At 32.6% G+C, this 19,130-nt stretch overlaps 1 protein-coding gene across 1 annotated transcript; it reads right to left on the reverse strand.

The window, feature by feature from the left end:
• Positions 1-13,124: 13,124 nt before the first annotated feature.
• On the reverse strand, positions 13,125-18,313 carry LOC143239214 (uncharacterized). The gene is made up of 2 exons (XM_076480105.1): positions 18,229-18,313; positions 13,125-17,229 (listed from the first exon to the last, which is right to left on the reverse strand). The coding sequence occupies exon 2, from the start codon at positions 17,160-17,162 to the stop codon at positions 15,399-15,401; it is 1,764 nt and encodes a 587-aa protein (XP_076336220.1). The 5' UTR covers positions 17,163-17,229; positions 18,229-18,313; the 3' UTR covers positions 13,125-15,398.
• Positions 18,314-19,130: the final 817 nt, after the last annotated feature.

Consider the following 19,130-nt stretch of genomic DNA (forward strand, 5'->3'; position numbering starts at 1 on the left):
AGTTTAAAATAGAAATAACAGAAGAGTTTGTTATAGATTAGAAAGTGAGATCAGTTTCTGATTTGATAACAGAAGATTTTGATATGAATTAGAAAGTGATATCTGTTTGTGATCGAGATAACAAAAGCGTTTGATATGGATTAGAAAGTGATATCAGTTTGTGATTGAGATAACAGAAGCGTTTATTTTTTTATTAGAAAGTGATATCAGTTTGTGACTGAGATAACAGAAGCGTTTGTTATGGATTAGAAAGAGAGATCAGTATCTGATTGAGATAAAATAAGTGTTTGTTATGGATTAAAAAGTGAGATCAGTTTAAAATTGAGATAACAGAAGCGTTTGTTATGAATTAGAAAGTGAGATCAATTTGTATTGAGAAAACAGAAGCGTTTGTTATGTATTAGAAAAGGAGATCAGTTTCTGATTGAATAACAGCAGCCTTTTTATGGATTAGAAAGTGAGATCAGTATGGGATTGAGATAACAGAAGCGTTTGTTATGGATTACAAAGTGAAATCAGTTTGGGATTGAGATAAGAGAAAAAGTTGTTATGGATTGGAAGGTGAGATCAGTTTAGGATAGAAATAACAGAAGAGTTTGTTATAGATTACAAAGTGAGATCAGATTCTGATTGAAATAACAGAAGCGTTTGTTATGAAGTTAAATGTGAGATCAGTTTGTATTGAAAAAAAAAAGCGTTTGTTATGGATTAGAAAGTGAGATCAGTTTCTGATTGAATAAAAGCAGCGTTTCTTATGGATTAAAAATGAGATCAGTTTGGGATTGAGATAACAGAAGCGTTTGTTATGGATTAGAAAGTGATATCAGTTTGTAATGAGATAACAGAAGTGTTTGTTATGGATTAGAAAGGAAGATCAGTTTGGTATTGAAATAACAGAAGTGTTTGTTATGGATTAGAAAGTGAGATCAGTTTCTGATTGAATAACAGAAGCGTTTGTTATGGATTAGAAAGTGAGATCAGTTTGTGATTGAGATAACAAAAGCGTTTGTTATAGATTAGAAAGTGATATCAGTTTCTGATTGAGATAACAGCATTTGTTATGAATTAGAAAGAAAAATCAGTTTCTGATTGAGATAACAGAAGCGTTTGTTATGGATTAGAAAGAGAGATCAGTTTCTGATTGAGATAAAATAAGTGTTTGTTATAGATTAGAAAGTGAAGTCAGTTTGGAATTGAGATAACAGAAGAGTTTTTTATGGATTAGAAAGTGATATCACATCTTTATTGAGATAACAGAAGCGTTTGTTATGAATTTGAATGTGAGATCAGTTTGTAATTGAGAAAACAGAAGCGTTTGTTATGGATTAGAAAGAAAGTTCAGTTTCTAATTGAATAACAGAAGCGTTTGTTATGGATTAAAAGTTATATCAGTTATGACTTAGATAACAGAAGCGTTTGTTATGGATTAGAAAGTGACTTCAGTTTGGGATTGAATAAAAGAAGAGTTTGTTATGGATTAGAAAGTGAGATCAGTTTGTAATTGGATAACAGAAGAGTTTGTTATGGATTAGAAAGTGATATCAGTTTGTGATCGTGATAAAAAGCATTTGATATTGATTAAAAGTGATGTATATTTCTCATTGAGATAACAGAAGCGTTTATTATGGATTAGAAAGTTATATCAGTTTCTGATTGAGATAACAGAAGCTTTGTTATGGATTAGAAAGTGAGATCAGTTTCTGATTGAATAAAAGCAGGGTTTGTTATGGATTAAAAATAAGATCAGTATGGGATTGAGATAACAGAAGCGTTTGTTATGGATTAGAAAGTGATATCAGTTTGTAATACGATAACAGAAGTGTTTGTTATGGATTAGAAAGTAAGATCAGTTTGGTATTGAAATAACAGAAGTGTTTGTTATGGATTAGAAAGTGAGATCAGTTTCTGATTGAATAACAGCAGCGTTTGTTATGGATTAGAAAGTGAGATCAGTTTGTGATTGAGATAATAAAAGCGTTTCTTATAGATTAGAAAGTGATATCAGTTTCTGATTGAGATAACAGAAGCATTTGTTATGGATTAGAAAGAAAAATCAGTTTCTGATTGAGATAACAGAAGTGTTTGTTATGGATTAGAAAGAGAGATCAGTTTCTGATTGAGATAAAAGAAGTGTTTGTTATAGATTAGAAAGTGAAGTCAGTTAGGATTGAGATAACAGAAGAGTTTTTTATGGATTAGAAAGTGATATCAGTTTTATTCAGATAACAGAAGCGTTTGTTATGAATTAGAAAGTGAGATCAGTTTGTATTGAGAAAACAGAAGCGTTTGTTACGGATTAGAAAGTGAGATTAGTTTCTGATTGAGATAACAGAAGATTTTGTTATGGATTACAAAGGGAGACCAGTTTGGGATTAAGATAACAGAAAATGTTGTTATGGATTGGAAGGTGAGATCAGTTTAAAATAGAAATAACAGAAGAGTTTGTAATAGATTAGAAAGTGAGATCAGTTTCTGATTTGATAACAGAAGGATTTTGATATGAATTACAAAGTGATATATGTTTGTGATTGAGATAAGAAAAGCGTTTGTTATGGATTAGAAAGTGATATCAGTTTGTCATTGAGGTAACAGAAGCCTTTATGTTTTATTAGAAAGTGATATCAGTTTGTGACTGAGATAACAGAAGCGTTTGTTACGGATTAAAAAGTGAGATCAGTTTAAAATTGATATAACAGAAGCGTTTGTTATGAATTAGAAAGTGATATCAGTTTCTGATCGAGAGAACAGAAGCGTTTGTTATGGATTAGAAAGTGAGATCAGCTTGAAATTGAGATAACAAACAAGTTTGTTATGGATTAGAAAGTGATATCAGATTTTTGATGAGATAACAGAAGCGTTTGTTATGGATTAGAAAATGAGATCAGTTTCTGATTGAAAACAGAAGCATTTGTTATGGATTAGAAAGTGAGATCAGTTTCTGATTGAGATAACAGAAGAATGTGTTATGGATTACAAAGTGATATCAGTTTGTGATTGAGATAAGAAAAGCGTTTGTAAAAGATCAGAAAGTAAGATCAGTTTGGGATTGAGATAACAGAAGTGTTTGTTATGGACAAGGATGTGAGATCAGTTTGGGATTGATATAACACAAGCGTTTATGATGGAAAAGAAAGTGAGATCAGTTTGGACTGAGGTATCATAAGCGTTTGTTATGAATTAGAATGTGAGATCAGTTTGAGATTAATATAACAAAAGTATTTGTTATGGATTAGAAAGAGAGATCAGTTTCTCACTGAAATGACAAAGACGTTTGTTATGGATTAAAGAGTGAGATCAGTTTCTGATTGGATAACAGAAGCGTTTGTTATGGATTAAAAAGTGATATCAGTTTTGACTTACATAACAGAAGCGTTTGTTATGGATTAGAAAGGAAGATCAGTTTGAGATTGAGATAACTGAAGCGTTTGTTATGGATTAGAAAGTGAAATCAGTTTGTAATTGAGATAACAGAAGGGATAGTTATGAATTAGAAAGTTATATCAGTTTCTGATTGAGATAACAGAAGCGTTTGTTATGGATTAGAAAGTGAGATCCGTTTCTGAATGAATAACAACAGCGTTATTTATGGATGAGAAAGTGATGTCAGTTTCTGATTGAGATAACAGAAACGTTTGTTATGGGTTTGAATGGAGATCAGTTTCTGATTGAGATAACAGAAACGTTTGTGATGGATCACAAAGATAGATCAGAATGGGATTGATACAATAGAGACGTTTGTTCTGGATTTGAAAGTGATATCAGTTTCTGATTGAAATAACAGAAGCGTTTGTCATTGATTAGATAGAGAGATCAGTTTCTGCTTGAGATAACAGAAGTGTTTGTTACAAATTAGAAAGTAAGATCATTTTGGAATTGAGATAACAGAATGGTTTGTTATGAAATAGAAAGTGATATCAGTTTGTGATTGAGATAACAGACGCGTTTGTCATGGATTAGAATGAAAGATCGGTTTCTGCTTGAGATAACAGAAGTGTTTGTTATAGATTAGAAAGTGAGATCAGTTTCTGATTGGACAACAAAAGCGTTTGTTATAAATTAGAAAGTCAGATCACTTTGTGATTGAGATAACAAAAGTATTTTTTTATGGATTAAAAGTGATATCAGTTTTACTGACATAACAGAAACGTTTGTTATGGATTAGAAAGTGAGATCAGTTTTGGATTGAATAAAAAAGAAGATCTGTTATGGATTATTAAGAAAGATCAGTTTAGGATTGAGATAACTAAAGTGTTTGTTATGGATTAGAAGTGAGATGCGTTTCTGATTGAATAACAGAAGCGTTTGTTATGGATTAGAAAGTGATATCTGTTTGTGATCAGAGATAAGAAAAGCGTTTGATATGGATTAGAAAGTGATGTATATTACTCATTGAGATAACAGAGGCGATTATTAAAGTTTAGAAAGTTATATCAGATTCTCATTGAGATAACAGAAGCGATTATTAAAGTTTAGAAAGTTATATCAGATTCTCATTGAGATAACAGAAGCGTTTGTCATGGGTTTGAATGGAGATCAGTTTCTGATTGATATAACAGAAGCATTTGTTATGGATTTGAAAGTGATATCAATTTCTGATTGAGATAACAGAAGCGTTTGTTATGGATTAGAAAGTGAGATCCGTTTCTGAATGAATAACAGCAGCGTTATTTATGGAATAGAAAGTGAGATCAGTTTCTGATTGAGATAAAAGAAGCATTTGTTATGGATGAGAAAGTGATGTCAGTTTCTTATTGAGATATCATAAGCGTTTGTTATAGATTAGAGTGTAAGATCAGTATGGGATTGAGATAACTGAAGTGTTTGTTATGGACTAGGAAGTGAGATCAGATTGGGATTGATATAACACAAGCGTTTATAATGGAATAGAAAGTGAGATCAGTTTGGACTGAGGTATCATAAGCGTTTGTTATGAATTAGAATGTGAGATCAGTTTGAGATTAATATAACAAAAGTATTTGTTATGGATTAGAAAGAGATCAGTTTCTCACTGAAATAACAGAAGCATTTTTATGGATTAAAGAGTGAGATCAGTTCCTGATTGGATAACAGAAGCGTTTGTTATGAATTGGAGAGTGGGATCAGTTTGTGATTGAGATAACAGAAGTATTTATCATGGATTAAAAAGTGATATCAGTTTTCACTTACATAACAAAAGCGTTTGTTATCGATTAGAAAGCAAGATCAGTTTGAGATTGAGATAACTGAAGTATTTGTTATGGATTAGAAAGTGAAATCAGTTTGTAACTGAGATAACAGAAGGGTTTGTTATGAATTAGAAAGATATATCAGTTTTTGATTGAGATAACCCAAGCGTTTGTTATGGATTAGAAAGTGAGATCCGTTTCTGAATGAATAACAACAGGGTTATTTATGGATGATAAAGTGATCTCAGTTTCTGATTGAGATAACAGAAGCGTTTCTTATGGGTTTGAATGGAGATCAGTTTCTGATTGAGATAACAGAAGCATTTGTTATGGATTACAAAGTGAGATCAGTTTCTGATTGAGATAACAGAAGCGTTTCTTATGGATTAGAAAGTGAGATCAGAATGGGATTGAGACAATAGAAAAACGTTTGTTCTGGATTTGAAAGTTATATCAGTTTCTGATTTAGATAATAGAAGCGTTTGTCATGGATTAGATAGAGAGATCGGTTTCTGCTTCAGATAACAGAAGCGTTTGTTATGAATTAGAATGTGACATCAGTTTGAGATTAATATAACAAAAGTATTTGTTATGGATTAGAAAGAGAGATCAGTTTCTCACTGAAATGACAGAGACGTTTGGTATGGATTAGAGAGTGAGATCAGTTTCTAATTGGATAACAGAAGCGTTCGTTATGAATTAAAAAGTGGGATCAGTTTGTTATTGAGATAACAGAAGTATTTATTAGGGATTAAAAAGTGATATCAGTTTTGACTTACATAACAGAAGCGTTTGTTATGGATTAGAAAGGAAGATCAGTTTGAGATTGAGATAACTGAAGTGTTTCTTATGGAATAGAAAGTGAAATCAGTTTGTATTTGAGATAACAAGAAGGGTTTGTTATGAATTAGAAATTTATATCAGTTTCTGATTGAGATAACAGAAGATTTTGTTATGGATTACAAAGCGATATCACTTTCTGATTGAAACAACAGAATAATTTGTTATGGATTTCAAAGGAAGATCAGTTTGGGATTGAGATAACAGAAGCGTTTATTATGGATTAGAAAGGATACCAGTTTGGTATTGAGATAACAGAAAAAGTTGTTATGGATTGGAAGGTGAGACCAGTTTAAAATAGAAATAACAGAAGAGTTAGTTATAGATTAGAAAGTGAGATCAGTTTCTGATTTGATAACAGAAGATTTTGATATGAATTACAAAGTGATATCTGTTTGTGATCGAGATAAGAAAAGCGTTTGATATGGATTAGAAAGTGATATCAGTTTGTCATTGAGGTAACAGAAGCCTTTATTTTTTATTAGAAAGTGATATCAGTTTGTGACTGAGATAACAGAATCGTTTGTTATGGATTAGAAAGAGAGATCGGTATCTGATTGAGATAAAATAAGTGTTTGTTACGGATTAAAAAGTGAGACCAGTTTAAAATTGAGATAACAGAAGCGTTTGTTATGAATTTGAATGTGAGATCAATTTGTAATTGAGAAAACAGAAGCGTTTGTTATGTATTAGAAAAGGAGATCAGTTTCTGATTGAAATAACAGATGCGTTTGTTATGAAGTTAAATGTGAGGTCAGTTTGTAATTGAGAAAAAAGAAGCGTTTCTTATGGGTTAGAAAGTGAGATCAGTTTCTGATTGAATAAAAGCAGCGTTTCTTATGGATTAAAAAATGAGATCAGTATGGGATTGAGATAACAGAAGCGTGTGATATGGATTAGAAAGTGATATCAGTTTGTAATACGATAACAGAAGTGTTTGTTACAGATTAGAAAGGAAGATCAGTATGGTATTGAAATAACAGAAGTGTTTGTTATGGATTAGGAAGTGAGATCAGTTTCTGATTGAATAACAGCAGCGTTTGTTATGGATTAGAAAGTGAGATCAGTTTGTGATTGAGATAATAAAAGCGTTTCTTATAGATTAGAAAGTGATATCAGTTTCTGATCGAGAGAACAGAAGCATTTGTTATGAATTAGAAAGAAAAATCGGTTTCTGATTGAGATAACAGAAGCGTTTGTCATGGATTAGATAGAGAGATCGGTTTCTGCTTGAGATAACAAAAGTGTTTCTTACAAATCAGAAAGTGAGATTAGTTTGGAATTGAGATAACAGAAGGGTTTGTTATGAAGTAGAAAGTGATATCAGTTTGTGATTGAGATAACAGAAGCCTTTGTTATGGATTAGAAAGTGAGATCCGTTTCTGAATTAATAACAGCAGCGTTATTTATGGATTAGAAAATGAGATCAGTTTATAATTGAGATAAAAGAAGCATTTGTTATGGATGAGAAAGTGATGTCAGTTTCTGATTGAGATAATAGAGGCGTTTATTATTGTTTAGAAAGTTAGATCAGATTCTGATTAAGATAATAGATGCCTTTCTTATGGGTTAGAAAGTGAGATCAGTTTCCGATTAAATAACAGCAGCGTTTCTTATGGATTAAAAATTAGATCAGTATGGGACTGAGATAACAGAAGAGTGTGATATGGATTAGAAAGTGATATCAGTTTGTAATTGGATAACAGAAGTGCTTGTTATGAATTAGAAAGTGAGATGCGTTTCTTATTGAATAACAGAAACGATTGTTATGGATTAGAAAGTGATCTCAGTTTCTGATTGAAATAACAGAAGAATTTGTTATGGAATATAAAAGGAGATCAGTTTGGGATTGACATAAAAGAAAAAGTTGTTATGGATTCGAAGGTGAAATCAGTTTAGGAGAGAAATAACAGAAGAGTTTGTTATAGATTAGGAAGTGAGATCAGTTTCTGATTGGATAACAGAAGATTTTGTTATGGATTACAAAGTGATATCTGTTTGTGATCGAGATAAAAAAAGCGTTTGATATGGATTAGAAAGTAATGTAGGTTTCTGATTGAGATAACAGTAGCGTTTGTTATGAATTTTAATGTGAGGTCAGTTTGTAATTGAGAAAACAGAAGCGTTTTTATGGATTAGAAAGGGAGATCAATTTCTCATTGAGGTAACAGAAGAATTTGTTATGAATTACAGAGGGAGATCAGTTCGGGATTGAGATAACAGAAGCGTTTTTTATGGATTAGAATGTGAGATTAGTTTCTGATTCAGATAACAGAAGCGTTTGTTATGGATTACAAAGTGATATCAGTTTCTGATTGGATAACAGAAGCGTTTGTTATAAATTAGAAAGTGAGATTAGTTTGGGATTGAGATAACAGAAGTATTTTTTATGGATTAAAAAGTGATATCAGTTTTGACTTACATAACAGAAGCGTTTGTTATGGATTAGAAAGTGAAATCAGTTTGTAATTGAGAAAATAAAAACGTTTGTTCTAGATTTGAAAGTGATATTAGTTTCTGATTGAGATAACAGAAGTGCTTGTTATAGATTAGAAATTGAGATCAGTTTGTGATTGGACAACAAAAGCGTTTGTTATAAATTAGAAAGTCAGATCAGTTTGGGATTGAGGTAACAAAAGTATTTGTTATGGATTAAAATGTGATATCAGTTTTGACTGACATAACAGAAGCGTTTGTTATGGATTAGAAAGTGACATCCGTTTTTGAATGAATAACAGCAGCGTTATTTATGGAATAGAAACTGAGATCAGTTTCTGATTGAGATAAGAGAAGCATTTGTTATCGATGAGAAAGTGATGTCAGTTTCTGATTGAGATAACAGAAGAATTTGTTATGGATTTCAAAGGGAGATCAGTTTGGGATTGAGATAACAGAAGCCTTTTTTACGGATTAGAATATGAGATGAGTTTCTGATTCAGATAACAGAAGTACTTGTTATGGATTAAAAAGTGATATCAGTTTTGACTTACATAACAGAAGTGTTTGTTATGGATTAGAAAGTGAAATCAGTTTGTAATTGGATAACAGAAGCGTTTTTATGGATTAGAAAGGGACATCAATTTCTCATTGAGGTAACAGAAGAATTTGTTGTGGATTACAAAGGGAGATCAGTTCGGGATTGAGATAACAGAAGCGTTTTTTATGGATTAGAAAGTGAGATTAGTTTCTGATTCAGATAACAGAAGCGTTTGTTATGGATTACAAAGTGATATCAGTTTCTGATTGGATAACAGAAGCGTTTGTTATAAATTAGAAAGTGAGATTAGTTTGGGATTGAGATAACAGAAGCATTTGTTATGGATTAAAAAGTGATATCAGTTTTGACTTACATAACAGAAGCGTTTGTTATGGATTAGAAAGTGAAATCAGTTTGTAATTGAGATAACAAAAGCGTTTGTTATGAATAAGAAAGTGAGATCCGTTTCTGAATGAATAACAACAGAGTTATTTATGGATTAGAAAGTGAGTTCAGTTTCTGATTCAGATAACAAAAGCGTTTGTTGTGGATTAGAAAGTGAGATCAGGTTCTGATTCACAAAACATAAGCGTTTGTTATGGATTAGAAAGAGATATCAGTTTCTGATTAAGACAAAAGAAACGTTTGTTACGGATTAGAAATTGAGATCAGAATGGGATTGAGACAATAGAAACGTTTGTTCTAAATTTCAAAGTGATATCAGTTTCTGATTGAGATAATAGAGGCGTTTATTATGGTTTAGAAAGTTCGATCAGATTCTGATTGAGATAACAGATGCCTTTCTTATGGATTAGAAAGTGAGATCAGTTTCCGATTGAATAACAGCAGCGTTTCTTATGGATTAAAAATTAGATCAGTATGGGATTGAGATAACAGAAGCGTGTGATATGGATTAGAAAGTGATATCAGTTTGTAATTGGATAACAGAAGTGCTTGTTATGGATTAGAAAATGAGATGCGTTTCTTACTGAATAACAGAAGCGTTTGTTATGGATTAGAAAGTGCTATCAGTTTCCGATCGAGAGTACAGAAGCATTTGTTACGGATTGGAAAGTGAGATCAATTTCTTAATGAGATGACAAACGCGTTTGTAATGGATTAGAAAGTGAAATCAGTTTAAAATTCAGATAACAGAAGAGTTTGTTATGGATAAGAAAGAGATATCAGTTTCTGATCGAGATAATAGAAGCTTTTGTTATGGATTAGAAAGTGATATCAGTTTCTGATTGAAATAACAGAAGAATTTGTTATGGATTATAAAAGGAGATCAGTTTGGGATTGAGATAAAAGAAAAAGTTGTTATGGATTCGAAGGTGAAATCAGTTTAGGAGAGAAATAACAGAAGAGTTTGTTATAGATTAGGAAGTGAGATCAGTTCGGGGTTAAGATAACAGAAGCGTTTTTTATGGATTAGAATGTGAGATTAGTTTCTGATTCAGATAACAGAAGCGTATGTTATGGATTATAAAGTGAGATCAGTTTCTGATTGGATAACAGAAGTGTTTGTTATAAATTAGAAAGTGAGATCAGTTCGGGATTAAGATAACAGAAGCGTTTTTTATGGATTAGAATGTGAGATTAGTTTCTGATTCAGATAACAGAAGCGTATGTTATGGATTATAAAGTGAGATCAGTTTCTGATTGGATAACAGAAGTGTTTGTTATGGATTATAAAGTGATATCTGTTTGTGATAGAGATAATAAAAGTGTTTAATATGGATTAGAAAGTGATGTATATTTCTCATTGAGATAACTGAGGCGATTATTAGGGTTTAGAAAGTTATATCAGACTCTGATTGAGATAACAGAAGCGTTTGTTATGGGTTTGAATGGAGATCAGTTTCTGATTGAGATAACAGAAGCATTTGTTATGGATTAGAAAGTGAGATGAGTTTCTGATTGACAAAAAAGAAGCGTTTGTTATGGATTTGAAAGTGATATCGGTTTCTGCTTGAGAGAACAGAATTGTTTGTTACAAATTAAAAAGTGAGATCAGTTTGGAATTGAGATAACAGTAGAAAGTGATATCGGTTTCTGATTGAGATAACAGAAGCGTTTGTTATGGATTAGAAAGTGAGATCCGTTTCTGAATGAATAACGGCAGCGTTATTTATGGATTAGAAAGTGAGATCAGTTTATAATTGAGATAAGAGAAGAATTTGTTATGAATGAGAAAGTGATGTCAGTTTCTGATTGAGATATCATAAGCGTTTGTTATAGATTAGAAAATAAAATCAGTATGGGATTAAGATAACAGAAGTGTTTGTTATGGACTAGGAAGTGAGATCAATTTGGGATTGATATAACACAAGCGTTTATGATGGAATGGAAAGTGAGATCAGTTTGGACTGAGGTATCATAAGCGTTTGTTATGAATTAGAATGTGAGATCAGTTTGAGATTAATATAACAAAAGTATTTGTTATGGATTAGAAAGAGAGATCAGTTTCTCACTGAAATGACAGAAGCGTTTGTTATGGATTAGAGAGTGAGATCAGTTTCTGATTGGATAACAGAAGCGTTTGTTATTAATTAAAAAGTGAGATCAGTTTGTGATTGAGATAACAGAAGAGTTTGTTATGGATTAGAAAGTGAGATCAGAATGGGATTGAGACAACAGAAACGTTTGTTCTGGATTTGAAAGTGATATCAGTTTCTTATTGAGATAACAGAAGCGTTTGTCATGGATTAGATAGAGAGATCGGTTTCTGCTTGAGAGTACAGAAGTGTTTGTTACAGATTAGAATGTGAGATTAGTTTGTGACTGAAATAAAAGAAGAATTTGTTATGGATTAGAAAGTGAGTTCAGTTTGTTATTGGATAACAGAAGAGTTTGTTATGGATTAGAAAGTGAGATCAGTTTGTGATTGAGATAACAGAAGAGTTTGTTATGGATTAGAAAGTGAGATCAGTTTGTGATTGAGATAACAGAAGACTTTGTTATGGATTAGAAAGTTAGATCAATTTGTGACTGAAATAACAGAAGATTTATAAACTGTCTACATCTATGTTGTATTAGAAGACGATTTTTTTTTTAAATAGAAACTTTTCATGTTCCATATATACTTATTGTGTGTCATAATGCTATATATTCAACTAACTTATTACTAATGCTACACCATGAACTACTACTAAAAATATATGACACATTTTTAGTTTGTGGTCATCTTGTGACTTACCATTCAGCGGGTTCCGAAACTTTTTAAGTGGCGTTTGTGAAATTATTTTTGATTACAATGATGTTTCAAATTATAGCAATAACGACGACCATTTTCTAGATTAACAAGCGAAGACGAAATTGTACTTGTTTTTCCAGTAAACATACTTATAAAAAGTTCAATTTACTTGGCTCTCATGAAGATTGAATACTGGTGCACTGGGCATTGATTACATCTTGATTGACTAGTCCTTCCACATCGTTATTGGCTCTCTGAATGTGTTCCTAGTTGAACTTGGAATTGGTTGTTGTAACCAACGGTAAATGATCTAGGTTAATAAATCTTAGTGTCACGTATGTCATTTTATGTCATTATAACGTCACTTTAGGCCTATTGGTTCCATTGGGTACAGCGTGATTCAATTCTGTGTATTTTCAGATGAGGTTAAAGCATGTAAGATACGAACCATGATGAAGGAAAACGTTTCGTACAAATTTTTAACACTAAAACTGCGATAAGTTAACTTTATTTTATTCAGTATGTGTTATAAAACGCTTCTCAGAAATGTGTTTCTCTGAACAATGATTTGTTTCACCTGTATTTTAATTGTTATTACGGTTTAATTAAACATAAAATTTTAAAAAAAAGTTTCTTAAGAAACGCCATTGAGGAAATATTTCTTGAAACTTTAACAAAAGATCTTCAATATTCATCAATCATACAATAAGTTTAATATTATAAATTTAATTTTCAAGATTAACAGTTAAGCCTTTGATAATGCTCAGCTATTGAAAATCAATAACAATCGATCTACAGGATTTTGTCGGTATTGCAGAAGCTAATGTTTTGTTGTAGAAAGTATTGATTCTGTTTCGTATATATAAGGATAAAAAAAATCTAGAATTTCCAGAACCACTGAAATAACTCATAACAGTTTATTGGAAAAACTCTATAATGACTATACTTTAAGAAGCATAAACTAAAAACCTACTAAGAATACGGTTTCATCTAAAATGGCGACGTGATGGAAACGTAAGTCCATTAAATATATATACATACGACACTAGTTTAACCTATGCTACTAAATAAAGCATTATAATTTAGCAAGTTGAATTATTTAAAGAATAAAATGTTTACAGATATTTGGTGTTGATAGGTTCCTAATTCCGCTCTAAGGATAAGAAGTAATTCTGTTTTGAATTGAAGAAACGTTACATCACAACACTGTATTCAATAAAATCAACGAAATTATTCATCTGTGCTAAAACCTGCTGCTAAGCCTCGTTCTCTTTTCTATATTATGCTTAAACCTGCTGCTAAGCCTCGTTCTCTTTTCCTATATTATGCTTAAACCTGCTACTAAGCCTCGTTCTCTTTTCCTATATTATGCTTAAACCTGCTGCTAAGCCTCGTTCTTTTTATTACATTAAGTAAACTTGCTGCTAAGTGTCGTTCTCTTTTCTATATTATGCTTAAACCTGCTGCTAAGCCTCGTTCTTTTTATTACATTAAGCTTAAACTTGTTGCCAAGCTTCGTTCAGTTTTCTACATAGCGCATATGTGGAATTTGCCCGTTTCGTTTATTATTACAACAAAACAAGAATGACACACGAATATACTACTCACACTTAGGTGTTCTAGACTGTTTCACACATATTAAAGCAAACATGTCGTGTTTAGGTGTAACATACATGACAGACACTGTCTGATGGCATTTTAATAACATCCCATAACTTTCAATAACATTTTATCTCATTTTGGTTGTCAAGACACATCCTAAAATAAAAGTAAGAAATTATTGGTTCTCACTTAATAAAATTTTCATTTTTACTTAGGACTTTGACCAATAGAGACGATTACAGATACCCCTTACGTTGAAATCAAATATTAAACTTAAAGTAACTCTTATAATGTCTGGTACCAAATATAACAGAACTCTGTAATCAGTGCCAACAAAAACATCAGAAATTGGAAAATAAGTTAACATATAGATATTTTCCTTACTTTCACTATTGAAATGTGTTAAAAAATTTAAATCCTATTGTTTGAGATGGATATTTCGATATAGTAATTAGTTGTATAAACCACGTGAGATGATGTATTGAAAGAAAGAAATATATCACACAATTATACCAAAAAATAAATAAATGAATAAAATAAATACATGACTGGCCCCTAACACCTCAAACGGTTTAATAACACGTGACTCGTAAATTTAGATTTATTAAAAAAGCCTACTCCAGTATTGCTAAACGTTATCTAGCCCTCACAGTTTTTTTACTATGACTTTAATTAAGTTATTTTAATTTGCTTTTAATGAGAAACCACATTAGAGGTATTCCAGCTCATATTCCCTGACTAATTACCATAAGTTGAATTTACAAAAAAAACAAAAAAACAACTACAAATCTGCAATGAATGGACACCCAGGTTTCTTCAATCTAGCGTACGAATAGCATTTATAAAAACAAACACGAATTTTCAAATAAACCAGTTCATTCACCATTAGGTTATTTTCACTTCTTTTTAAAGAGGTTTTATCTGTAATATTTCAGTTCTTATCCATTATTTTAGACCACATTATATTAATATAATATTATTCAAGTAAATATAATAGCTTTATATTACATTTGTTATTCTCTTTAACGCTTTCTTATGTCTTCACATTTACTACGTGGTAAATTCTCTGAAAAAACTATTTAAATATTCATGTGGCTCTAAAACACGTGGATCAAATACCTTGTTAAGCACCTACACGGTTACGTGAAACTATAGAGATGTGGATAATAATAATATGAAATGAATAAATTTATCTCTGCATAGCCTGTGCGAAGCAGAACAATAGACATTCACGCCTCAACACTGAGGTAATGAACTGAAGCAACTTGACTATCTAAGTAAAGTTTGATTTTTCCTGCAACCAAAGAAAACTAATAAAAGCGTCAAGTTAGGTTGTTGTTTGTTGTTGTTTTTTTACATTGATGCAATTTTGTTAATTGAAGAATCCATTCCTGTCAGTATATACTGACTTCTAAATACCTTTTTCTCGACTTCTTACAAACCATTAGTGAGGCAACATTCACGTGACTTACTCGTTCATCAGCATAGATTCTCTCTGTCATTACTGTCCTCCTTGTTAAATAGCCAGTTCTAGACATTTTTAAGTCTTCAACAGACATAGGTGACACTACAAGCGCTATCGCTCATCTTATGGTCAAGCCCGACGCTGCCACGACGATCACGTGATACTGTTCACTGTCTGTTTCGTTCTACTCCCCTCACAGTTTGTGCCTGATGATGAAGTACTTTCCTGGACTTTGTTCATCTGCAGTCCGCCATTTTTGTCGACGATGGCAATATTATCGTATGCTGCGTTTTCAACCCTTTCCTGCTCGTGCGTGTAATAATCAGCACTCTGTCGTTTATAAATCATAATCGCCGAGGCAATGACCAGTACTAAAATAACTATGACGACCACAGCGATAATTGTTCCTATTTTGGAAGCGTTCACCCCTACGTGTGATTGAGGTAAGGGCATGGCACAAAGCTCCAATTCTTCTCTTTGAACACTCATCAGTCCTCTTCTGGCCAACTCAGGGGGTGTTACACATTTTAAACAGTCGTCTTGACCCCCACAGATTTTTTCGTACAAGTCAGACTGATTGAAGTACTCCTGAAGTGGACTTACGTTACACTCAAGACAGCTCCACCTGTTGGAATGGAGTAGAAATAGCTGTAGGCTTGGAGTGTTGTTCATCGAGAATAGCACTTCAAAGGTCAGTTCTTGCAATTTGTTGTATGAGAGGTCAATCACTTCGACACGAACCAGCGGTTGAAGGAATTCGTTTGGGATTTCTGGAATGTTGTTGTGGGACAAGTTTAAGTATCGTAATTCTGGATTCTTTTCAAACGTATGTGGAAGGAGTTTGTCAATGTCCATTCCTGCCAGTGACAGATTCTGCAATCGATGTAAAACACTCACGGTACTAAACACAGTATAAATATCTAAGGGATTAAATCCCAAATTCAAAGTGTCCAATGAGTTACTTACCATGGTCAAGACATCAGCAGTTAAAGAAGACAAGCGATTATAACTTAAGTCTAGATATTTTACACTGGTGTTACAAAAAGAGCAAGGTAGTAGCTTGATAATATTGTTTCTCGACAGCCCCAGTACTTCTAGACTGTGACCTCCAAATGTCTTCTCACGGATCTCTTTTAGATAATTACCATCAAGACGCAATATTCGAAGATTTTTGAGATGTCTAAATTCTTCGGGAGCAAGGAAGAAGAAGTTGTTATTTCGAAGATCGAGTTCGTGAATGTTAGGAAGGTTTTGGTAGACAAGAGAGTGTAAAGACCGCAGCTCACAGCCTGCCAAGCGTAAGATCCTCAGAGGACGAAGGTCCTTGAGGTTCTCTGGATCTAACTCTTTCAATGGGTTTCCACTGATATCAAGTTTGTCCATCTTTTTGAGCATGTAAAAGAACCTAGGAACCAACCTCTGAAAATGATTATTTGCCAAAGATAACGATCTTAAATTACTTAGAAATCGGAAGGGGGCGGAAGGGGTAGAGATTATTTCATTATTACTGAGATCTAACACTTCTAAGTTGGAAAGACCATTAAAATCCTGGTCATGCAATAAGGTAATGTTATTGTAACTAAGATCAAGTATCTTCATTCGCTTTCCAGGCCAGAAAGAACTGTCTCCTATAGCTGGAACGTGGGAGTTAGTGAGATGAATCTCTTCCAGATAGGGAAACTCCAGAAAGATTCGACCAATAGTCAAGAAGTTTGGGTTATCTGGAGGAGAGGTCACCGTGAGAACTTGAGTATCTCTGTCCATGCTGTTCGTTGGAATTTCTGTCATCCCTCCTTCATTACAGGTCACTGTCTTCCGGTGAAATACAAGTTGGCATGCGCACTCTACTGGACACTTGGTCTCGGCCAGAGTTAATACTGTTAACACGATAATAATAAAACAAGCTTTACTGGTCATTATGTTGGTGGCGTTACTTCAATTAAATGCAGTTCCTCTGCTACAAACAACCGCTAATATCTATAACCTAGAAGTAAAAGGACAAAAAATATTTTACTAACTATAATACTAATTTGCCTGAAAACATTTATCAAAGACCACTTTCGAAGTTATCAGAACAGAAAATCTATATTTTCCGTATTCGTTTAAAATATTTTCAACTTAAAAACAAACGTAAGTTTTATCAAACAGTAATAAAAATAACCTGTCCTGAAACATAAAACTAATTAAATAATTTCATTATTTCACATACATAGAAGTTTTCGTTTTACTTATTTCGTACAAAGCTACTCGAGGGCTATCTGCGCTAGCCGTTCGTAATTTAGCAGTGTAAGACTAGAGGGAAGGTAGCTGGTCTACACCACCCATCGCCAATTTTGGGCTACTCTTTAACAACGAATAGTGGGACTGACAGTAACATTATAACGTCCCCACGGCTGAAAGGGCGAGCAAGTTTGGTATGACGAGGATTCGAGCCCGTGACCCTCAGATTACGAGTCGAGCGCCCTAACCACCTGGTTATGCCAGACCAAAATATAAAATAATCAAATTTTGAAAAAAAACACTTTTGCCAGTAAGGTAATTTTGATTTATTCAGACCAAAGTGAATGAAACAGAATTATAAAATTACAGTAGTTCATATTTAAAAGGAAAATGTTTTGTTAAATACTGGAATAAAGAATAAATAAATTTCAAAAAAAACATTTTTTTTCTCCGTCTACGAAAACGTCCGATGTTTGTTTTGTTTCGGACATAAGAACAAAGTTTGTTCAAATAGTAGATTTTTTTTTCAGAAGTTTAGTTATTACTAACCCTTCCCACTTACTTGTTTTGAAGCAAAACGGAACGAAAACGATGTCTTAAGTTTAAGTGTCTGTTGGATCTTTCCAGTATACTGAGTTTTAACCTGAAAAATTCCTTACGAAATATATAGGTTAAGTAATCAGATAAGAGACTCCCTAAGATTTACGCGTTCCTAATTTAGACCCAGAAGGCGACACTTACCAGCACCTCTTCCTTCTCTTACCTAAATTGTGGTACTGACTGTTATGCCTGTAATAAAGTACAGAGCATGTCCAACAGCATATCACGACTCGAACCTTGGACCTTCTGTACCGTTAGAATATACGCTCAGTCATCTACTGTAAGAAATGAGAAAGTATTTTACGAATATATCGTGTAAGTTTCAGCTCCTTGTGTAACGAATGTTTGTATGTGTAACGAATGTTTTTCCATTTAATTTCTAACAAGAAATCTCAGCATTAATAAAAACAGTTAAACACAGAATCGTGGTGCCTTTTAATTCGCCTATTTTGTTTTGCTCACAGAATATATATATACATATATATTTAAAAATACAACCACGAACATTTAACCCACTAATTGAAAAACAATGAGAATGGTTCGATTGATATATATTTCAGGCATAACACACACACACATACAACCAGAATAGACCGGTAATTTATTTATCTTCATCGGTAACAAATTGATTTAAAATATGTAATGATGGTAGTTAAACTGATATGAAAACAAGTCATATATAAGTTTCAAACAGAATTTATCATTACATTTTATGGTGTCAAGATATTAAAATCTTCCTTATCGAGTCTCGTGGATAAGGGGTAAATATGTCATTAATCACGAGCTAATCTAGCCCCGTGACTTCATCTTCTCTGTAGTAGTTCCTGACAGTAAACAATGGAACACTAATTATAAGGTGAGAAGCTGAACCATTTGTGAAAGGCAGGAAAGAGATAGAGAGAGGGCGTTGCGAAACAAGCCATGCATAATTTATTAGGCTTACCAGATTTTGCTACCGACGTTACTACTATTAGATGCTTAAGTATGAAAGAACATTATGCTAATATAATAACAAGTTGACAACAAACGATTTATAAGTATAATGAAGTGAATTTGAAAGAGGGA

The sequence above is a fragment of the Tachypleus tridentatus genome, chromosome 13 (assembly GCF_004210375.1).
Source record: "Tachypleus tridentatus isolate NWPU-2018 chromosome 13, ASM421037v1, whole genome shotgun sequence".
NCBI classification, from domain to species: domain Eukaryota; kingdom Metazoa; phylum Arthropoda; class Merostomata; order Xiphosura; family Limulidae; genus Tachypleus; species Tachypleus tridentatus.